The 25,149-nt window shown below is 37.2% G+C and overlaps 1 protein-coding gene across 3 annotated transcripts in view; it reads right to left on the reverse strand.

Annotated features, from left to right (window-relative positions):
* Positions 1–25,149, reverse strand: part of SMAP1 (small ArfGAP 1) — an 89,863-nt gene that overhangs the window by 1,380 nt on the left and 63,334 nt on the right. For 2 of the 3 annotated variants that reach the window (XM_005518133.3, XM_005518134.3), the window contains 4 exons: positions 21,080–21,164; positions 11,715–11,842; positions 2,867–3,035; positions 1,899–2,230 (listed from right to left, as the gene is read on the reverse strand). In XM_005518133.3, the coding sequence (XP_005518190.1) occupies positions 1,899–2,230; positions 2,867–3,035; positions 11,715–11,842; positions 21,080–21,164 (714 nt within the window). The remainder of the gene's footprint in view (positions 1–1,898; positions 2,231–2,866; positions 3,036–11,714; positions 11,843–21,079; positions 21,165–25,149) is intronic. The other variant, XM_014263655.2, reaches the window with a different exon arrangement.

The raw sequence follows: 25,149 nt of genomic DNA on the forward strand, positions 1-25,149 counted from the left end.
TCCAGATTTATGTTTTCTCCCAGCAATATTTCTTTGGAGACTTCATAATCTTGACTACACCAGTTTCTACAGAAATTGTCCACTTAGGTGACAATCAACAAAGAATGAGGTGGATTTATAAACTTGAGTATTATCTAACTATCCTTGCTAAAGAATCTACTCAAGATACTGTAATTCCTTAAAAAATTAGTAAAATAATCCACATGAAATTAAATTCACATGAATTTAACATCTAGTTAAAGGTGAGAAAGAATTCAAGATTCAGCACATTCAGTCCAGGGTTGTTGCAAAACTATTTGTAGTCTTTAAAAATATCAAGTCACTATAATTTTAAGTGCTCAATGTCAAAATGACTTTGAGAGAAACAAGCATTTGAAGCAATTAATAATCAGAGGCAATGAATAGAGATGTTGGATAAGTAACATTTGATTCAACCTAAAGGCAGTACTAGGTAAAGTCAGAGTTCATTTAAACATGAATGAACAATACCAGGTTGCAAAATGAAACGGAAACACTGGTGAAAAATTTAAGTAAATTGCAAACTAGTATTTCAGGGTAAAATTAAGTTCTGTGTGCTTTCACACAGAACTGTGTATCTGCAGAAAACAACCCACCACTGAACCTGAAAATATAAAAAAAGCTGATGAAAACATGCTTTACCCAGTGGTACTTCTCTTCTGGAGTACAATTCTTAAGCAGCAGACTATATAAAACACATTAGTCTGGTAAAGCAAGCTCTCCCCTTTCAACTAGAGTCAGAGTTTAGATCAGAGTTCTGCAGACTGTGGAATGTCATCATACTGACATCTGATGTGCAAAGGGTACAGGAACATGTGAAGAGTTTGTTCTAGGAGCCAACTTTTAACATGTAATTGATAAGAGGCAAGATTTTAATTTCAAAGCTGACATGGGTCTTTCTAAAGCTAGCTACCTAGGAAAAGACTGCCACCAGTATATCCACAGCTTTTTTTGATCTGACATTTTGAAATTCTCACCTTTAAGAATTACTTTTCAAAGCAGAATGATAGCCTGTATTTTCAAACAGGGGCTGTTTTATCCATGTAGGAAATGCTGTTTACCTTCATAAATGTTCACAATGTAAGACACAGCAGAACAGTAAAAATTTGTATCATCTAATTTAAGTAAATCACTAAGGTTTTCTTCCTGCATTACTAAGTAAGCAGCATGGAATTATTATGTTGTTATCATAAAGCAAACAATAGTATGAAAAAAATAGTTGCTATCATGCACGCTGAACTCCAAGGGACTAATGTAGCTCTGATCCCTCTGCCTTACCCTGCCCCAATAAACGCTCAAATACCCAATTTCAAGGTATTTCCCTGGAAAATGTACAAATACAGTACTACATGTACATTAAGCCTTCTAGAGAGCCTTTTAAACATGTTTAAAAAATAATATGGAAACGCTACAGATAAATAATAGATGCACATAAGCAAATTATCTACAGGCAAATATTAAGAGCACAAAGCACTTCACATTCCACCAAAAATTATCTTGAAATCTGTGAATGAAAGTATTCATTGTTAGTGGCTCAAGCAGTTAAATTCCGCTTTTAGTTAGAAGGCTGTGTTTATGTTCCAGAACTTTGTGACTCTAGCTCAGCTAAGCTTTTTACCTGGCTGGCTCTGATGACAGGATGAGAAGAGCTGTGGAAGCAGAGAACTGAGTTTGGTCAACCTTGGCAAAATTGTTCTCTGCTTTCATAGTAATCTTTCATTGAACTATTCACTGATTTGTAAACATGTGCCTCTAAACAGTTCACAGTCCAGTATCTTTAGCTTGGCTACACTTGACCTTCCTCCTACAGCCACACATTTTGTATCTGAAAAGCATCATCCTTTCTAAAGCACTCTTGTCTGGGAATGGCCAGTCTTTACCTGAGAAAGGTTCCATTGAGCTTGTTGGTTTTGTTGCAATCCATACTTATTTTGTGGTGGTGTGACCATCTGTCCCACCATTCCACCTTGAGGTCCAACGACAGTTTGAGGAAGTCCCATCACACCAGTTGGTGCAGTACCAGTAAATCCATTGGGCATTCCCACTCCTACCATCATGCCCGTGCTTTGTCCCATGACTGGCACTGATTGTCCCATCATGTTTCCCATCATCCCAGTTGCTGCTGGCACAGGAACTCCCATGGGTGGGAAGCCTTGAAATTGAGTTGAAGGTTGTGTGGTAAATGGCATAGAAGACGACCCCATGAACATACCTGTACCAAAGAAGAGAAGATTTCAGAAGAAGTGTCTTGTGATTTTCCTCCCCCATCCTGTAAGTCAGAAGTGCACCAAATAATTCTAAGGATAACTTTGTCCATCTGTGTGTCAGTGCTGCCAATTTAGATTCTGGTAAAAGCAAAAAATTGCTTTAAAATTCTCACAGGAAAGGAACTCACCATGAGATTAACTACCAAGAAATGCTTGGCATCCCTGTGGTGAACCAGAATCTTTCAGTTGCTGTATTGGAGGTCTTTGTGTTCACACAAACACAGCTAAACCAAAGCTCTGACAGTTCTGTAGGGATCCCGACAGCCTGCTGGCTGCACACTGGAGACTTGGACCCTCACTTGATGAATTACATGGCAGAAGCAGACCACACAGACCTTTCAGTAAATTGTACACTTGATAATTTGAACAGCTATAAATAAATTAAAATCACATATATGTTTTTCTTTAGCACCCATATTACATTTCAGTATTTTTTCTCAGTTTTATAAAAGCTGAACATAAAAACCTTCATTTGAATATTGTTAACAGGTATCCAACCTTAGTTTTATATTTGTAGAAGATAACTTTTCTAGATAAAGAATAAAATAGGACTGCACAGAAACCTTCACAACATTATTTACCCGGAGCATTTTGCTGCTGCATTGTTCCTGTGCCATACAGTGATAAAATGGAGTCTTTGGAGAGCTGTTTCTTCGCTGACTCTTCGGATTTTGCTGTTTGCTCAGTAAATAGATCAAGATCCCCGGCTGCTCCAGACAAGGTGGCAGCTGCTGGTTTAGTGGAAGTGCTCTGGAGAATAAAAGACAAGACAGACTACTGAAAGAAACCAGCAAAAGATGATAAATATTTACTGTACAGCCTTGACCCTCAACTTAATAAAACCTCATTAATTTACAGAAACTAAATTTAAGTGAATGAGAATTTAAAAATATGTGGTATGACTAAAGACAGAAAAAAGCAGTATAGGTAATATGGGACCATCAGACCAGATGAAGGTTACAAAACAAAACTAAATCCTCAACCAGCTTCAGGGTGTACACATACAGACTATTCATTCCTGTTGTTTCTACATTTTTCATCAGTGAGAAGCATAAATCAAGAGCTGGAATTAGATTATGAAAAATAATTAGGAAATCAATAAGGAGATTAAAATTCACATCTCGTTAATCCTTTCATAGGCAGAATAGATTAGAGAAGAGCTAAAACAAAAGATTAAGTGCTTTGAAAAGTAGCTTTGGAGAAAAGGCAAAATTTTGGTTATCTACTTCAAGTAATAAAATTTCTAAAATACACGGTTTATAACTGGCTTAGAGTTCTTTAAGCACATTTCACTTATTGAGAAAGCATAATTATCTAAAACTTACTGCAATCTACAACTGAAAAATAAAAAAATACTGGCAGGCTGGCAGGCTTTGTGCTGCCCTTGTAATAGAATATTTTGTAAGCAAATTACATCCAGATGTCTCTCAGAGCTTTTACATTGTCACTCATACCCATACAGTTCTATATGGGGGCTTTCTCGGGGAATTAGGCAATACATAGGTTCTTGTTATAGTCCTTAAAATACACAACACATCCTGTTACCAGTGGGAACTTTTAATGCAAATCAACTGCATGCACAGTGAAAAAGAGCCAGGACTGCAAATCATACTTAAACTATGGCCTTATTTCAGTCCAGCTAAATGATCCCCAACTGCTTAGCGAATACCTACTGCACCCACAGCTTGTGTGAGCTTCAACTCTTTTCCACACTAAAGGAAAATCTTCCTTGGAATACCACTGTCAATGAACAGGTAACCAGGTCTGTTTGTTGAGATCCAATACCCAAATTTATCAGACAGACAAGAGGATACCACAAAATACACAGATATGGGACACCCCTATAATCTTCCTTAAAGCAACTATTACCAATCTGCTGCTTTTGCTGGCATGCTGCTGACTAAGCCCTGAGACGTCCACTATGGTCACACTGCGTTTGTTACAACACCACAGTATGAATGTGTTTTAAAGGTGTTTATGCACCTTTAAAAAACACATGAAATGTGTGACTTCTGAAACCTCTAGCATAAATAGAGTGATATATATATATATATATATAGAGAGAGAGAGAGAGAGAGAGAGAGAGAGAGAGAGAGAGTATATAATCTATAATCCATATATAATACATAATATATATAATGTATTGCATATATATGATATATATCTAGATTATATAGAGAGAGTATATAATCCATAGTGCCATAGATTAGGGGGGAAAAAACCCAAAACACAGAACAATTCTGTAACCAGCTAATTTTGCCAGAAACCAGCAAGAGAAAGGAGTGCAGATTTATATAGTTGATGGTGAAAAATTTCCAAAACTGCTGGAGAAAGGGAAGAGAAAAAAAACAAAAAATGGAAACTTTCTAGAAAGTGAAAAAACCTGCATCTATACTACACCCAATTTGGGCCAAAGTCAATAGGACTTAGTGGGCAACCAGGAGTGGGCTGACAGACCTACAGACGGAAAACAAACAGAAAAAGACCTATGAAACCTCTCTGGCCAGTGTACAATTAAATTATCAATTTCTTTCTGTACATAATAAAAAGGCTTCTTCCTTCTCACAATAATTTCTGATTGCAAAGCAAAATTGTTACTTAAGTGGGGAGTAGGAAGCTCTCCCTATTTGAGACAACTCTTTATCAGTGTGACATAACCAGTCTTTAAAAACACCAGAATCAGATTTAACAATACATTCAGGTAAAAGCCTGTCCTAAACAGCAGTACTTGTTTCCTGTGCATACACCCAGGAAGGCCCACTACTCAATTGTTCCCTGCTGACACAGATCTCCCATGGCACCTGCCTAGGCCAGCGCCTGTGCGACTGCTGTGCTCAGCAGGCTGCAGGGAGGAGGACACAGGAGCAGTACACACGGGTGGAGAGAGGGGCTTCCCCTCTGCTGCCTGCAGGCAGCAAGGAAGGGGTTTGTTTTCCTCTAGAAGGCAGAGGTGGAAACCTGCAGGTCTCATCATGTTATGTTTACAACCTAAGATTAAATGTTCATTTAATATCTCTTCATTCAGTTTGGTCTTGGAAGATCCTCAAAGGAGCCAAAGCACCAGACAAGCACTCCCTGAAGTGTTCATCACCTAAATAAATGGAAGGTAATGCAAAATACATGGCAAGAAAACAGCAGGTGGCATCCAAGTAAAAAAACAACCAACACTGACATGACTTTTGTATCTTTAACATTGTCACGCTACCCAGGACCTCTGTAAAAACACACCTGGCATTCATATAATAATTTTCCTTCACATGGTATTCTATGTCATTATGCTCAACCTAAATGTTCATCAGGTGCTTAAAGATCATACTGATAAGTATCATGACATTACTGATATAATGATATTAGTGCAACAGAATTTTTCCTACAAATTTAAGAAGAGGTGGCAACAGAGGAAATGGAAGAGGGAAGTGGACAGTGGGACACATGGAGAGAAGGACTACAGTAGAGAAAAAAGCACATGTACTTTTTCCTGTTACCCGCACATCTCCGGCTGGTATCTAGGAAAGCAGGGATGGCCTGTATAAAAGGCAGGCCTCTACTGTTTTCCATTTGTATTGTGATAAATAATGGCCCCACACAACAGTTTCAATTTCTCCCTCCTGACTGAAAGAGCTACCTGCATAGAGAAAATACAGCCTAGCACATAATTATTTTTATGTAAGCAAGGTACTAAGTACATTATTAAGGTCTTAAATTCTGTATGCAATGCTTACTCTTTTTATCTTTGCACTGTAAATGGACTTGATGTTTATTTCAACTCCTGGTTTTGATTTTGCATATTTTGTTTTTAGACATCTACCCAGTTCCATTAAAAATAATCAACTATTATTTCCTGGTAATAACTCATGAGGAAATGAGCACTCAACTATATTCAGTTCACAAAGAAAGACACTAAAAAATTTCATCTGTTCTCTTGCTTTTAGGAATTATCAGCAACATCTGAAAAAGTCAGATTAAGATTTTTATCACTTTCTCAGATTATATCCAAGAACATAATTAACCTTATAATAAGATTAAAAATTCAACTTTATTTTTTGATGCATGTCCAGTACTCACAACAGGCAATACAGCATTTCCTTTGCAATTATCCTTGTCTAGGCTTGAAAATATTTATCTTCCCTGCAGTCCCATTTCTAATTCCTTCTTCAGATTACCCTTCTCTAGAACTCAAAATATATTTCTGTTCCTCTAGGCTCTGTTCAGCTAACTCCTTCTGATTCTGGAGTATGATGCCGGGTCTTCCTCTGTGCTCCACCTAAGGCATTTAAAGTACCAAAGAGTAAAATCATGGATTCATAAATGGTTTGGGTTGGAAGGGACCTTAAAAATCATCAAGTTCCAACCCCTGACACGGGCAGGTCGCCTTTCACCATATCAGGTTGCTCAGAGTCCTATCCAATCTCAGCTTGAACATTGCCAAGGATGAGGGCATCCACAGCTTCTCTGGACAACCTGTTCCAGAGTCTCACCACCCAAACAGTAAAGAACTTTCTCCTAATATTTAATCTAAACCTACCTTTGTTTAATTGGAAGCCATTTTCCCTTGTCCTGTCACTAGACTCCCTGAAAAAGAGTCCCTCCCCATCTTTCCTGCAGTCCACCTTCAAATATTGAAAGGTCTCTCCAGAGCCTTCTCTCTTCTCCAGGTTGATCAACCCCAACTGTCTCAGCCTCACTTCACAGGATCAATGCTCCATCCCTCTGAGCATCTTTGTCCCCTCTGGACTGCTCCTACAGGTCCATGTCTTTCCTACGTTGGGAGCCCCAGAGCTGGATGCAGCCCTGCAGGTGGAGGTCTCATGAGAGTGGAGCAGAGTCAGGAAATCACCTCCCTTGACGTGCTGGTCACAATTCTCCTGATGCAGCCCAGGATACTGCTGGGTTTCCAGGCTTACAGTGCACATTGCCTGCTTATATTCAGATCTGCATCCACCAGCACCCCCAAGTCCTTCAGTGCAGGGCTGCTCTCAACCCACTTATTGCCCAGCCTGTAGTCACTTTTGGAGTCACTCTAACTCCATTTGAAGGAATGAAACTCTTGCTTTCACATACCTGAAGACAGAAGCAAAATAAACCTAAGGAGAAGCTACAAACATTTCAACTGATGATACTGGAATAGGACTATATAGCTCTCCAGTAAGACCTTGCTTAAATAATACTCATGATAAAGCAAACTTCTGGAACAATGTATTTTTACATAAAATCTGAGGACTTTGAAAAATTAACACCACTAAAACCAATTAATAAGTTGAAGCTTGTCTGCCAATCTATGGCAGCCATACTAGGTACACAGACCTGACACCTCAGGAAAAATGAGAATTTATGAACATCTCTTTACTTAAAATATGCCACCAAAGCTTTTCAGATATGAATCATGAAAAACATACATCACACTACACACTACAAAATACACTTTTGTAAAAATACACTTTTGTAGCCACCAAGCTGATTCTCAGCTCCCAGCACAGTACAATTCAAATCAGGCCCATACAGACACACACACACAAAATCAAAAATAGTTTAAGTGGACTGGATTTTAGTATCCTCCTTGAAGAAAGACTTACATTAAATATTTCACTGAATTAATACTTCTAAACTAAATACCTCACAGTTCTCCCCTTCTCTTCCTTCCTACAAATTTTACAGAAGAATGAAGACATATAATTTTTTTTTTTTTCTGGAAGACATATACAAAATTTGAAATTAACATCTGGTTAAAACAATTCAGGAAATTGTTTTAAGTGAAGGTAGAAATGATAGACCTTAGTTCAGTTCCTACACAATGTTTGGCAACAAACCCTATTCTAATCCCTATAATTTAGCTATGCCCACTTCACATGAGAAAACATCATTAAACATATGAAATGTTCTTCTTTCCTGTCTGTGCCCATGAATAATGCAAAATTTATAGCACATGCCTTTTATCTACTTCTACTGTAGGAGCTGCCTAAGATAACTCTGCTTAAACCCCCCTGAGCTTGCTAATAGGCAAAATTCTATTAAAAAATTGCTCTGTCACATATTGTTCTTTACCAGTCCCTTACAAATTCAACAGTCTGCAATAGCATCCAGTTATACAGAACAGTGGGAAGAAACATTTTAAATGTTTTTGAAAACTGTGATAAAGACACATGTCTGCAAACAGCATCAAAGTACTTGCAGATCATCAATGCTCAAGTTACATTTGAAAAAGGAGAAACAAATGCTTTTGTTTTCACTTGAAAAATATGTCTTGGCTATGACAATGGATATAAATCCTAACTTTTGCAGACATCATGACGTTTCAGTCTCATAATAAAACATTCAAACAGACATTTCTTTGCTCCACAGTGCCATAAAACAGACTGCATTTAGCATTAAATGCTGCCTTTCAGGTTAAAATGGAGAAGCAAAGCAATCTTGTGAAAACTCGAGGGTCATACAGATCAGTTTGAGGAGCACCAATAAATTTCCTTCTTTTTCAGAAGAAAAGCTCTCAAATTCCACTGCGGCACCTCAGACACACCTACAATATAGAACATAATAATGAATATCTCAGTAAGAAAGCAAGCCATGCTATTCCACATTTGTTCCCCTTCTACTTAATTTTTAAAAATTTCAATACATTCTGTTAATAGATATTCAAAGAAGTTCAAGTTAAGGTTTGGCCATGGACTTCTACCTTAAATTTTCCAATTTCAAGCACAGGAACTGCATGTTAGGGTTACTCAACTGCTGATCTGAGTTCATACCCACTTCACCAATTACAGCCTCGCACAAAATAATTTCACATTATAATCACATCTCTTACTTACTTAAAGAAATTTAAACAGACCAAATCCTTAAACCCTCTAATAAGGCACCCTGTGTTCTCCTAACTCTTCTCTGAATCCCATACAACTTTTATCAATATTGCGAGGTGAAAGATCTTACAAAATACTCATAGCACCGCCAAATGAGAGGCAACTCCTGCCCAGCCTCGGTTTCCAGACTAGATACCACCATCCTGAAGCAGAACATGTGCAAGGTCTTGATAATCCTAAAGAAAAATAGAATAATATTCTCTTTGCCCCACTTTAGGAAGCAACCCACGTAATCACCATCAGAAACCTGTCTTCTGCTATCTACGCATGTTCCTGTCTCTTATCTGTAGAGATTATCTGATTAAATTACATTTTGTTTGAGATTACTGACTAAAAATGGGAGATAACCAAGAATTAAATCTTGCAATACACATAAGGATCGTGTGCTTGTTAAAAAGTGCTTGCTGAGAATTCTGTTTGTTTCTCCTGATTACAGCACTCAGAAGAAAGAAAAATGTCACTACGAATCTGGACAGGTTTGTTTACAGCAAGTGAATATATTTATGCTTTCTAGTACATAAACATGGTGATTCACCAGATATTGAGTATAGTATTGTCCTTTCTATCACTTTTTAATCAATTTAGTAAGTACCATACTTAGTCTAGAAACTAGCACAAAGATGAACAACATGTCAAAATATTCCTCTCACAAAAGGTCCAGTGACCAAATCTTTATAAAAGAAATGCATTTAAAATGTTATATACACACATAATTCAGTATGCTTTAGCAGCTACTCCATTATTTAACCCATCACTAGTCATCATCACCTAGGGTATCACCCTTCACTTTGCTTTTTTTCCACTCTTAAGTATTTAGCCTTCTTTTGGATTTCCTACATTCTTTAACCAGCAGGCCACATCACACATCCATGGAATAGAAACAAAAGAAGGCTTTTCTCTTCTTTCTCAGGCTGCTCTTTTCTCCTGGGCACACAGTAGCTACATACAGAAGTCATAATTTCCAGCTTCAGAACGGCTGGAAAGGAGGAAAACCAGAATTCAATGCTGCCCATTATGTACAATACTACCACTGGCCTGTTTACTTTGAGGTCAAGTGAAAACTTCATGATTCTAGATTTGAATTTACTCAATTTACACCCAAATGTAATAAATTAAAAACTCAGGGAAGCTAGTAAAGAGTTACTGCTTTTCACATCTAGCTCTCCAGGGATCAATTTTGACCTAAGGCATTAGAACAGCAGACAACAAGCACTCAGATACTGCTGATCCTGGTACTTTGACCAGAGACTTCCACAAGAGATAAGAAAATCTACACCAACAATTTCCTTTGCCATTTTAGCTAACACATCCGAATCTAAATGCAAATACACATGTTACTTTCATCACTTTTTACAGGTAGCTTAATGCATGGTGGGAAGATTGGTTTATCCGTAGCACTATGTTTAAAAAGAAGCATGGTTTCAGTCTCTGAAACCCTGTCTAGCATGTTGCACAAAGTCAGCCCTCAGCAGCAAGCAGGGAAAGGGAGAGTAAAGGATAACAAAATCTGTTCACTAACACATATATGCTTTGAGGCACTCAGAACTCCCTTTCATCATTATCCCTTCCATTGTAAACTATGTAAACTAAAAGATGAAGAGAAACAAGTACAGATCACATGTCCCAAAATCATAAATTCAAGAATACACACAATTCTTTTCTGTTCAGCAGAGCGGGACAGAAAGCCCTACACAAAAATAAGCTTCTAAATGACCTTAACAAGATGCTCCAGATGGGGAAGCTAGCTCACCACTACTCCAAAACCTCCCTTTCAAAAGCCAGTCTGGGTTAAGGAAGCTTGCACATGTCCATCACCAGCACCTTGCTCTTTGAGTCGGTCAGCTACTCAAGGAGAGCTGCAGCTTCAAGCAGATTCTTTGTGTGTCCCAAAGCTGCCTTTCCAGGCTACAACAGGCGTGGTGATGGGTTTGTTTCCAAACTGTCATGGCTATAAGAAGGAGCAGGCCAGGTGCAGGAGTTAATGCTACTCTCCCTTGAGGAAAGCAAGACATACAAGTTCCAAGATGATACAAAAGACTGATCAGTCCAGGTAGCAGTATCAGTTTTTTTTAATATCCGTTCTTGATTTTGAGTATGAAACCTCAGACCCTGAATTTTTAGCAGGTCTAAGAGAGGAGCATCTGCTGCAGTCTTTCTTAAATATCAGCACCACAAAGCAGTAAGCTGTCTTTAAAAGGATGACTGGATGCCCAATAACGCAAGAACATAATGTTATATTCAGCAATACCTATTAAAAAAAGAACAAGACAAGAGAATATAAATGAAAACATTACTACTATCACCAGGGTAAGACAGAATCCAATTTAGCTGGATAACCAGAAGGAAAAACCACACCATCTACTTCTATACCCAAGCAGTGCAGTAGCTTGAAAAGGTGAGAAAAATACCAATGTTACATTTTAAGCATCTCCTATCATGAGGTGTTTATGATGTGTTGAGAAGCGTGCATTCCTTCTGTGTGAATCAACAATTCCGTGAAGGAAAATACACATGTGCATGCACATATTTACACATATAACATACATACACATAACTAAATACACTTATTAAATTTTACCTGAGCAGGAGGTACTGCAGCTGCTGGTAAAGGATTAGAGATCATTGGGCCAAAGATATCCAGGTCATCATTCAGTGCTGTGACAGTAGCAGTGCCTCCATTTGTAACAGATGCTTCAGCTGGACCATCTAAAAAAGTAACAGAATCACTTTAAAAGTGAAAATTATTAATATCTTAATACCATGAGAATAATTAAAGCTGTATATTCCCTCCTAGCCTGCCCCCATCAAACATGTACTCAATTTCTGAGATATTTTTCAGGCTGTGATATTGTTCAGATAAAGACTTCTTTCCCGAAGAAGATGGCACATTAATGTCCTCCAGAAAAAAAACAACCAAAAAACAACCAGTGACAAAAAAATTCACTTAAAAGTTCCCTAAGGACAACCACACCAACTTAGCAGTACACACTACTCATTTTTCAGGAGTCTCTGCACACCAACACTTTTAGTAAGAATTTAAATAGACATCTTACTAAGAAGGTCCGAATTTGGTAGCCATGTACCAGAAAAAATACACTCATCTGTGCTCCCGAATTAAAATTTGAAGTTTTAGAATCCATGAAGTTATTATTGATAGGCTATAAATAAATAAATACATATTTATTTATTTTTTAACATAAATAAACTTTGCATTAGGGAAAAAGTCAATTTTTTCCCTTGTTCAAAAGTATTTTGCACAGAATTTATTCTATAGCTCCATATGAATGCACCTGCCAGGCACACTGAACTAATTATCCATAAGAACCTATCACTCTTGCTCTGAGCCTTGGTGTCTGTAAGTCACTTTAACACATGAACATTTACTGATCTAGGTGAAACTGGATGCATGCACGACAAATAAAGAACTATGCTTTAAAGAGAATTTGCAATAAAGTACTTTGAAAGATACAGGGACAAAAATATTAAAATAGTGTTTTTAAGGAACAGAGCAACCATTTCTTTTTTTAAGCTGCTCAAGAAAAAGTGGTAAGAATTTGCTAATAAATTTATGCCTAAGCATATCACAAGTAGGTTGCCATTACACAGAACTTGACAAATAGAAAGATGACTCTAGATTCTGCTGGACTTTACAATGACTGAATAGTCCTAACAGTTTAAGAAAGCAAGTTTAAGAAAGCTTTTATAGGCAATAGAAGAAGTTAAGTGTAAAATTAACCAATCTCAGTGCTGAAGTCAGACTTTGGTACAAGAAACTAGCTGAATTAAGTCAAAACTCTCTTCAAAAGAAATATGGTCATGACTGGCACAGCTGACACATCACAGAAGGGTCAGTACTCCAAAAACCCTAGATTACAGTACACTGCTACTAACATCGTAAGACTGTACCCTGAAACAACCCACTCAGAAGCAGATTACCCACAGATGCCGCATTGGTTTGGGCTGGGATAGAGTTAAAGGCTCCTCTCAGTAGCCAGTATGAGGCTCTGTTTTGGATTTTGCTGGAAACAGGGTTGATAACACAGGGATGTTTCATTATTGCCAAGCAGCACTTGCACAGTGTCAAAGCCTCTTCTGCTCCCCACCAGGGAGGGGCTGGGGGGTGCACAAGCAGTTGTGAGGGGACATAGCCAGGGCAGGTGACCCCAACTACCAAAGGGATGTTCCACATGGTGCTGTGCTCAGTATACAAAGCGGTGAGAAGAAGGAGTAAGACCTTTGGAGTGATTGCATTTGTCCTCCCAAGTCACTGTTACACATGATGGAGCCCCAGTTTCCTGGGGATTTCTGAACACCTGCCTGCCCATGGGAAGTGGTGGATGAATTCCTAGTTTTGGTTTGCTTACATGCACAGCTTTTGCTTTACCTGTTAAACTATTTTTATTTCAACCAACAAGTTTTCTCACTTTTACTGTCCTGATTCTCTCCCCCATTCAGTGGGGGGAGGGGGCAAGTGGCCACGTGGGGCTTAGTTGCCTGCTGGGGTCATGACAGATGCCTTCTTTTCTGTCAGCCTTCTAAGAAAGCAAAGTGGCCATGGGAATGAGTTGACACTACTAGACCTTCTGTGCTGAATGAAAAGTGAGGGGCTTGAGAAATGTGAAGTAGCCACCTCAATCAGTTTTATTACTCTTCTGTGATCTGACTTTGCTGGGGGACTGCTGCTGCAATGGTTCTGAAAAGCAGTTACAAATTCAGCTATGATTATGACACACCTACTTGCATCTTAATGCAAAGGTCTCCTCTTTCCCTAATTTCTGATGAATAGAAGCCAGGGGACAGCAAAATGGCCATATGTATAATTGGCTGGACCATTCAATGCACATTAGTGCTTTGAGATGTGTTTAAATAAATGTATTGACCATTTAAGCATAAGCTTCTTTTGAGGTCATTCTGCAGACTGGCAGTTCCAAAAACATCTCCCCAAAGGTTTACTGTTTCAGATAAATTTAGGAATTAACTGTGCATAATTTTCAAGCAAAAGGACCGTCAAGAATTAATAATTTAATGTTCTAATTTTCTCAGTCAGGCACATGTATTAAAAAAAAAATTGTCAAATTTTTTTGAAAATTCCAAAGTTGCTTAGATTCCCTGAACATAAAGGTGTTTAACATAGAAGACTGAAAATTTAAATGCAATCATTTACTGAAACAAGCATTTCACATATTCAGAACATTCATGACAGAACTCATTTGCAAAAATATAGTATTTTTCAAGTATTTAATATGTTGCTTATAAACTAATATTATGAAAACCCAGGGTTTTGCTAGATTTGTTCTGTAAGAATGTTATCTGGTAAGGCACATGCCTTTCATCTCTTACTGAATAAATACCTCCCTGTCTCCACTGGTGCAGAAACCAGACATTTTGAATTACTGTTTACAACACTGTTTTAAGCCTCTATGAATAGTATTAATAGATGATCCTGTTTTAATGATTTCTCAAAATGTAATATTTGGAATATTTATATCTATATCTATCTAAAAGAGACTCCAAAAAGCTTCCCCCTTCCCTACTGAAAAAACTAAGTTTCAGAATATAGAAAAAGCCTAACAGTATTTTCACTCCAGTTTATTACTTGTAGCAGTATTAGTGTTTCCATTTAAATATATCTGCATGAAGGCATGTACAGTCTTGTTTTTCAACATGATTCACAGTTCTTATACAGAGATTATGGACAGTCTCAGCTCCAACACACCAGATCATGGATTAGGATGTATTTCCTCCTTTCCTTTCTCATTTTAAAATATTTCTGTAATATAAGATAGATACTTCTCAGTTTTAATTTATTCTAAGAATATAATTTCAATTCAACTTGAGCCACCCATCATTAAAACCCGATTAGAATAGGTGGTGTGTATATGACAGAAGGAAACACAGCCGTAGCCTTTCCAGGGAACAGGTAAACATCAGATTAAGCTACATGAGCCTGAGTATTTTGACAAATTTATATCTTCAACCATCACAGGATTACTTTGAAGCAACTAGGTTTTGAGAAACTTCCATCACTTTTCTGGAGAATGCATCCATAGGCAGGAATTAAATGTTAGATGTAGCAAAAACCACTGCAATGTGAGCAGATGCAAGGCAGAGCTTCCATGCTCAGAGAAGGGAAGGTCTGGAGTCAAGAGATGCTGTTCTTCACCCTTGCTCCCAGGTGCAGTTCCAAATCTCTTCTTACAGTTTGTGACACCATTACAGGTAATATCTGATTGCTGTCAGCCACAATGTAACAGCAGATGATGCTTCTGATTTCAGATTAGGAAGTCTTGTTTCAGTTTGATAGCAGAAAAAAAACCTGTTTATCAAGATGTAGTTAATAATATAGCGAAAGGTTCCAGTGAAGTTTACAGTTCTTTTTCTGTATAGATTTTATTAATCCCTGACATGACAATTTCCAAGTAAGTGCTTCTTCTGTCATGCATATACATGCATGCATATAGCTTTCATATACATCATCAATCCTTTGTCTACTTATTTGCACCAATAGTGAGAATGACCAGCAGAAGGGCTTCAAAGGGACAGAAGAAGAGGAAACAGCGAAAAATCAGACCTGATCTTAAGCTCTGCATTTCTGAAACTCACTTTTTATGGACCAAACTATTTACAACAACTTTATCACTAAGCAGCCATTTTTAAACATACAATCATTTATGACAGCCATACCAAGACTTTCAATACAGAGAATATGCACATGATTATTTTTTACACCAAATTACTAGAGCGGCAGAACTGAGAGAAACAGGTCAATAGTTCTAACAAAAATCTTGGGCAAAGATTCAAACAAGGTCTGTCTGGTCAAAATTATTGCAGATTTAATGCATTAGTAAAATTTTATTTACTGCTAAAACCTTTGCAAAAGGGAAAACGCATTCACAGGGAGGCAATTTCTATATAATACTTCTGAAAATAAAGCGTGGAAAGCCAGAAAGCTAGTAATGCCTCAAGTGGTTGTAAATGTTTTCATTTTGGAAAGATATATTGCTTACCTAAGCATAATCTGAAAACTGCAGCAATACTATAAGTGTTAACATATTTACAAGCTCAAGAAGTGGGGCCATGTAAACCTCATGAGGTTCAACCAGGCCAAGTGCAAGGTCCTGCACTGGGTCAGGGTAATCCATGCTATAAATACAGGCTTGAGGACAGATGGATTGAGAACAGCCCCACAGAGCAGGAGCTATGCATCCTGGAAGATGAAAGTCTGGACATGAGCAGGCAATGTGTGCTTCCAGCCCAGAAACTCAACTGTATCCTGGGCTGCATCCAAAGCAGCGTGGCCAGCAGGCTGAGGGAAAGGATTCTCCAGTCTGGTGAGACCCCCACCTGGAGTGCTGCACCCAGCTCAGGGGTCCCCAGCACAGGAAAGACATGGACCTGTTGCAGCAGGTCCAGGGAAAGGCCATGAAGGTGATCAGAGGGATTTCTCCTTTAAGGAAAGTCTGAGATAGTTGGGGCTGTTCAGGCTGGAGAAGGGAAGGCTCCAGGGAGACCTTATTGTGGCCTTCCAGTACCTAAAGACCTACGGGAAAGATCAAGTCAGACTTTTTATTAGGGTCTGTAGTGATACAACAAGGGGTAATGGTTCTAAACTAAAACAGGATAGATTCAGACTAGATATGAGAAAGAAATTTTTCACAATGAGGGTTGTGAAAGGTTGTCCTGAGAGGTGGGTAGCTGCCCCTTCCCTGCAAACATTCAAGGCCAGGTTGGATGGGGCTCTGAGTTACTTATCTAGTTGAAGGTGTCCCTACTGATGGCAGGAGCGTTGGACTAGATGACCTTTAAAGGTCCCTTCCAACCCAAACTATTCTATGATTCTAGGAGTTTGTGATCTATATTTGCATATATGATATTTATATACATATAAATGTATCTTTACTATTTCAGAAATGCAACTTTCTGACTTAGGACCAACCACATGATGCTTTGGTACTTACCCAACAGTCCTGACAAAAGTACATTTCTCAGTAATGCAACATTCAGCTACATTTCATATCACGATTAACCTCTCAAAATCTCAGAGAACTCTTTCAGAGAATATTTCCCATGCAAAAGCAGATAAGCAGCTTTTACCATTTAATATTTTACCTCCAACCATGCCAGATGAATGCCCCACACATCAAATTCAGTAAATACCAACATAATAAATCTCTTTTCTTCTAGCTATTCACTGTAACTACAGAGATTAATCCAGAATATGCAATTGTTTATTTTATGGAGGGTGCATCTAAACATGGCAAATGATACAGAATATGTAAAATGCACTTTTCTTCTTTCTGGGAATTCTGTAAGGTAATATAGTTTAAAAACACTATTTTTCCTCCTTTTTTCCTCTGTATGTTGAAGTAATTTCTAAGTGGCATACCTTGGCAAACACAACAGTCACAAACTGCCTGTGTAACATTCCAATATTCCACAGACATTAGTACATAGCTACCACACCATTTTTTACAAAATATTAAGAAATCATTGACATCAACCTGGCTTAAGTGGAGACATCTACCTTGTAAGAAAAAAAAAAACAAAAAAAAACCAGAAAAGAGCACAGAGCACAAGGTTAACACCAGTGAGATGAAAATACAGCACCACCAATCACTTAAGTGATGAAGAACTGTGGTTTATACACTGTGACTTTCAAACTGAAGACTGTTTCCTACAATTATCCTATTAAAAATTCATTTTATAAAATCCTGTATTATTGATTTTAGTGTCAATTTTAGGTCTTCACATTTTCAACAGGGCATTCTTCCAGCACGGGTAAGATCCAAATAATTGCAGAGATGACAAAAGAAGCAGCCTCAGGTTTGGCCTACAGAAACAGGCTGTTATTTCCCACTGCTTGGGAAGAGAGGGAAGGAATTTGGGGTTGCACAGCAAGAACACTAATACTACTGCTTGTAGAGATTTTAACAGTATTTAGCTTGTACATGTCCATTTCCCCACCTTTCTGTATGTGGAGTTCTGAACTAAAACCTATTCTGAATCAAAAGGCCAAACCCAAAAAATGATACTGCATCATCAAAAAGTGAGTATCTAAACAGCCTCTCAATAACAACACCCTAATCAGGAAATTAAGAGAACCACACAAATCTATTCAAAAGGGCTCAGAACAAACACAAATGTTAAAGTACGGTCACTGAGGATACTGTGCCTCTTCTCCTATTACAAGATTTAAAGGCACAATTTGCCAAGGCATATTTCCATGAATATTTTGCAATTTGAAAAGAAAAGTGAAAGAGTTTCCTTTTAAAAAATCACCCAGCTACTTTTCATAGGATAAGTCCTATCTAAGGAAGTTTACCTTCTGACAAGATTACTACTGCAAAATCAACTGAGACAAAAAAAACAATGACCCAGAGACTAACACCGTATCCAAAGCTAGCAGTGAGGGTTACTCAAGAAAATACTTTGTGAAGAAGCTGGGCCATTCTGAAAGCCAAAATTATTCTAGCATGAATTCTGATCCATTAAAATTACTTAACCTGCTATCACAAGTGATTTTGAGCTGCCCTACTAAAAGCTAGTACTAGTCTTCACTTGCAGAAATGAAGTCCTAAGAGAATGAATCCTCATTAAAAAATGTCTGCTCAGTAAGAAGAACGAGCTAAGCAATCATTTCCATTTTAATATTATTTGATATGACATATCATACATTCTAATTAGCAGTGCATCACTGCAGCAAAAAAAGCGAGTGAAATGCTGGGATGTATCCACAAGGGTGTTACTTCCTGAGGCAAAGATGTGATCATCCCACTCGACTCAGCACTTCCCAGGCTTCACCTGGAGTCTGTGTCCAGTTCTCACCCCCGCCATTCAAGACAGACACAGACTGGAGATGGTCCAAAGGAGAGGCAAGAAGATGGCCAAAGGGCTGCAGGACCTGCTCTATGAGGAAAGAGTGAAGGAGGTTGATCTTTTCTCCCTGGAGAAGGGAAGGCTCAGGAAGGCCCTCATCTCAGTATGCCAGTACTTAAAGGGCACCTATGAAGAGGACACAGCCTCTCTCTTCTCGACACGGGGAGCCACACAAGGAAGACAGAAGGCAACAGATACAAGTTTGTCAACGTAAGAAAGAAATTTTTTACCTTGAGATCAATTACCAGAACAACTCCACAGATGTGGCAGAGTTCCCATCACTGGAGGTTTGCATGCTGTGCCCAGATAGGATGCTAGGTAATGTCTCTGCTCCCCTTCCCATGGACTCCTTGGACCAGAAGGTCATTTGAGGTCCCTTCCAACCTGGACTAATCTATGGTTCTATGATATATTGGGTTGACGTGACCTCTCCTTTAATACTATCTGAAGTCTTCTATTGCAGGTGCTAATTAAAAGAAAACTCTTCAAATGAAATATGCAGGTCTGCTCTCATTAACACATCTCATTTGCAGCTCAGTGGATTCCAAGTGCTACTGGCTTATTACACTGCTTTTCAATTTGTTATTTAAAAGATCTTTAAGCATTCCCTCCTCTAAAATTATGGTGTTTTAACACACATACTATAAACTTTGCCCTTTTTATATCTCACTGAAGAAGCAGAGCTGTTGAACACCAATTATAATACTATTTTCATTGCACATTACATCTCAAGTTAGCCAATGCAATCTGAGTTCATTATGGTATCATAAAACAGTGTTACCAAGATACTTTTCAAATCATGACCAAAAGAATACAGAAGCCTAGCAATCTCAAAACCACATATTGATTGAATTTTAGTTTTTAATTAGGTTGTTGTTCTGCTAAAGGAAAATAAAGGAGAATCAGCTTTCCATCAAGTCTAAATTTTTTTTTTTTTTTTTAAATAGGCTCATTCTACAATCGTTCTAGGGTGTTAATTAAGATCTGCATGCCCATAGAAGCAATTACTTGGAATGAGATATGGACAACATACATATAACCCAGGCAAAAATGGTACTTTACAGTTAGCTCTACATCAGAGAGGAAAAAAACCATGCATTTTGGATGAGAGTGTGAATTTTATAACAGAGAAAACATTTACTGTTTTGTCACCTTATTCATACCTTGAAACAAAAAACTAAAAATAAACCAGAACATTTTTCTACAAAGTGAAGCTGTTAGAATTACATTTAAAAGACTTATTAGCCTCCTTTAATATAACATAAAAATTATGTAGAAAATTAAGAGTAACCATTACATTGATAGAAAGTGAATACTCTTAATATCCACTCACAACTTGCAGAAGATTTTCCTAACAATGAATTTCAAAAGGAAATAAAAATACTGTAATATTTTATTCTTCCATTTCCATTTTAAGATTCCATCAAATGGAAAAAACACATTTAGAGCAACATTAGATAAATGAAAGACATATTTTATGAGAATGGCCTATACACAACAGTATAGGCAGTGTCAATTAAATTATTTTACTAGAAACTATTTAATTTACAGGACAAACCCATAGTAACCAGTCAGAAAACAAAAAGGTGGATTAGATAAAATGAATGATGGTTTCAGTCAGTACGGAACACTGAAATGCCCACTGTATTAAGTTTTACAAGGTATTAGTCAGCTGCAGTCTGACAGTTCACTGTTCTTTTAACTAATAAAGGAATTGTATGATATAATGTATTTTACAGATACATAATACAGATGACCTCCGCATTTTCATTAAAAAATACACTTGTACCATAAACAGTGAAATGCTACAATCCACAAGGCCTTTGAAAATCGCTTTGATAACTTCCCCTTCCCACAGGATCTCATTACTCTCCCTAGCAAAACGTAAGTACTGATATACCCACATCCCACTGGCATTTTCCTTTATAGTTTTAAATTCATGCATGCAAATCCTATGGTTTTCACATTAACCTTTCAGTAATCACAGAAAAAAAAAAGTACACGTATTAAAATATAAAATTACATATATGTGTTTGATTTAAAACCAAGTAATTATGTATTGCTTACCAAGTCCTAAAAGGTCAATAGTGGGTTCTGATGACTTTTTTGGACTCGCTTTAGCTTCCGATTGCTGATCCTCTTTCTTCTGTGGCTTGTAAGGGAAAAATGTAAACACAAGTAGCATGTTTGAAAAGATTCAGTGCTTTAATTCTCATTAAAGATCCTGCTTCAGTATCAGAAATAGAAGTAATTTTCTGTATTTGTTTATCATAATGAATTTGATTTGTAATGAAGTATGTGGCAGTTCTAGTCAAAAGGGACATGGCACATTACTGTAAAAATTTTTTTTTGTACTTTCAGTGGTATGTAGTAAATGTTAAAATAAATCTAAGTTTGAGGATAGCTTAAAATAAACTGAAGTCTTAAATTGAACCACTGAATATCATGCAGTAGGCAAAAAGCTGTTTATAATTTATCAACTCATTTCAGCAACCAAACTACACAGTTCTGCAGCATTAAAGAGAAAAAAATTAAAGTTTTTAAAAGCTTAAATTTAAAAATTAGATGCATACTAATGACATCAATTTGCCTTTCTGCAAAGAACATCTGCACAACATGCAGAATTTATAGATGCTGACTACCAATGCACACAACCTGAGTTCATGACCTTTTCCTTTTTAAACCTGAATGCTAAGAACAGCATTTTTCTTCTTCTGAAAAGAGAACTCCTAGTCTCTTCTTGCCTAGAGACTTCAAAATGTATGATGGTATTGATGTGAAATTTGATTATGAAAACTACTTCATAAAACTGTTCATAGTTCTTCTTGCACCAGTATCAGACTGATCCCCTGAATCCATCAAAACATCAGTTTCTAAAATGAAGATCAACTGGTTAATAATAGTGACATGACAAATGCATTTCTTCACATGCATTTAATGTGCCTTTGCTCCATACTTATCACAAAAACCCGAAATGGACTGTTTCATCAATGAGTACAGCCTTTAACTAGAAGAGATTACACAGGAACAGTGGCAGGACATGGTCAGACTGGGCACTGGGCTGACACCAATTTAACCTGCTTCACTCACACCTTTATCACATACATAACGTGGCTTTCACAGGGTCTCTGAGACTCCTGAGATTGGTGAAGTCATTGAATCTTAGTATTTAGCATTAGGAGAGCTTTAAAGTTCAACACAATCTTATAAAGATCTATTTTAGATAACCCTTTATTTTCTCCCTCTCCTGCAAAAGGGGGATAAAGAGGGAGCTAGGTGTTTGCAAAGAGCAGTGAGGAAAACTCAAGAGTATTCAATGGCAGCCCAAGTGAGCAGAAGCCTCTTACACAGTGTTACAGACACTCCTCTTGCATGAGCAAATCACCACTGAAAACCTTCAGCAAAGGGCTCCAATTAACCAAACTCCATTCCTGGAGCTACCATGAACAGGTATCATCACACAATCTGACCCTTGCTAATCTCTCAGAGAAATACTTGCTCCCTCTTACCAAAAATCCTTAGGTTGACTTTACATATCTCAAGATCCAGCTGTTTGGGAAATAGCCTGATGAATAAACACCCCATGAATTCCCTGATTCTATACTGTATTATAACTTTCAGCACTGTGTTTACAATCTGGAGCACAGCACAGTGATTCCAAACACTCTAAGTAAGTATAGTTTTTGAAAGTAAACCATGACAATATATCAAGCATTTTTTAAAAGTGACAATTCAAAATTAACTTTTCTACAACTGACCATATCTCAGGAAATACACTATAAACCAACAAAATTATAATCATTATAAACACTAATCAGAATTAACAGTGAGTACTTCAGAACAGAATGTGCCATAAAACCTTGAACATCTGAGTTTTCTCCATCTCTATAAGAAACCCTATGGGTCACAGAAGCTGTAAAAAGAAGCATTTCTGACATGCTCCTTTATTTCATGATACTGGTTTTTTCCCCCTTTTGCTTAAATAGCTTAAAAATTCTGAATATAGAATGATTTCTTTCAACTGAAAAGAAAAACTGTTAGAATTATATTAAATGTGCAAGTTGTCATTACACTGTATTAGATTTCTGGTAACTACCTAAAACCACAAGTTTGAAATAATTTAAAGCTTGACAGGTTAGTTTTGAATGCAAGCTTTTCACAGAAGTCAAATGCTTCTGCATACATTAATAAGAACTAAAGAGAAAGAGTTCATAAAATAGCACTTTCTTTTATTTGGCACTTATTACTGAGGCAAATTAATCTCATTATCTAAACTAAAAATTTAAAAATACGGGAGGAATAATCTACTTAGGTCCTCTGCTTTGTCAAATAAAAATTTTCAATAAATATTAAATGCATATTTTTGTTTCATCACATTCTAAATAAGAAAGGCAATGAAGGTACAAGTTACAAAATTAGGAATTTCTATAAAAATAGGATCTCTTAAGATGCCCCTTTCAAATATCGTAACTATTATTTCTTGATCAAAAGTTTTTGTCCCATTTTTCTCCCCTTGCCAGTAGATTTTAAGGTTACCTCATAGTTAATTACTTTAAAATAAGCTGAAAAAATATTTTCAAACTCATTAGTACATAAAATATTTCTAGCCATTAATACTGCCTTTGTTTCCTTGGTGAAGATTTTCTCCTTAAAGCACTATTCAACATTTTGTAGCTACATGGTTTTCACCAATATTCTAACCTTCAATCTGAAAAATGAAAAACACCTAACACCAAAAATTCATCTGTATAACAGCAGACACCCAAAGCAATATTCAGCAGCTATCTGGAACAAATTATCTTCCTCTTTAATTTTACCTGCAAAATTATTTTGTTTCCCCCATTCTCACCAAAACAAGCACCATTTCCTGGAATTTCCTATCCTCCTGTCTGAGATTTCAACGAAGTCTGTAATTTGGTATGCCTTTATTTCTGTTTAAGATGCTTCATAACACATAGGAGGGCTTTTGTGCAAATTCAGAAGACATTTGTTTGGTGCTTAAGGTCTGCCATGATTCACAGGTAGACAGGAACTTCGCTAAAGTCACCTGCAATGAATTAGGCAAGGATGGCACCAGTGGGACAAGTTACAAGAAGAAACTTGCACACGCACAATTCTTAAGAGTAATTACTTAATGACCCTCACTACCATACTGCTTCTTGAGTCTTGTTTTCTGTTCAGTCCCATGGGCTCTGCACTGTGGTCCACCTGAAGTAGGTATAACGAAAAGCAGTGGCTTACTTCAGTGTTCTGTAGCAGAGACCGTGCTGCATTTCTGGCTCAAGGAGAGAACCTCCAAGGTCTCTTCCAGTCCGTGTAATTCTGGCATAAACACGGTATTGAAACTTTTGGACAAGAACAAAAAGAAAGCCACACTGAAGTCACTAGAATATTTTATAACAAATCATAAAGAGAAATGTTTAATTTCTTTTTAGCAGTTTTGCCCCAAAAGGACTCATTTATGACTAAACTTTATGCAGAAAATGGCCTTTCAACATATTAAGTACTGTACTCAGTGAGCACGGAAGTGTGTAACAGGAAAAAAACCTGCATAACAAGGCAGTGACATTTCTTAAACTTACTGTTTAATTTAGTGTTGTGTTTTATCTAAAAAATACCACATTTTGTAGAGATGCAAGGTAGCATGACAAATGCTTTGAGTCTTGCTGCTCTAAGATTCATCTCAGTTTCTATTACTAGTCTCCTTGACTCCCACAGCAATTATTTTTAAGTATTGACACCAGTACTAGATAACCTATTCCTTGTTATGCCCTTTGGAAAAAGATCACATTAAAAATAGGAGACTAAGCAGCATTAAGATAAACTAAAAATAGCATTAAGAATCTGATATGAAAAAGGGCAAGTAGAAAGAACAGGTACACAATCTTGTGCATTTATTTTCAAGTGGGGCTTTCAAGGTTACTGGGGCTACTACTTTTTTTATGACATTCAAGATTGTCTTGGTAATACACACACATTTAGTGAACGAAGTACATGGTTATAGCAATTTCTAAATATATTTACTTCAGGTCATGTATTAACAGCTTCTCATTCAAAATCATTTTTATGCTGCTAGTACATTCTTCTGAAATACTGTCCTTGCAAACAGCAGAACATCAAGACGTCTTTGATATGCA

This window comes from Pseudopodoces humilis, chromosome 3 (assembly GCF_049639895.1).
Source record: "Pseudopodoces humilis isolate 2021_Gansu_Grassland_sample_001 chromosome 3, ASM4963989v1, whole genome shotgun sequence".
NCBI classification, from domain to species: Eukaryota; Metazoa; Chordata; class Aves; order Passeriformes; family Paridae; genus Pseudopodoces; species Pseudopodoces humilis.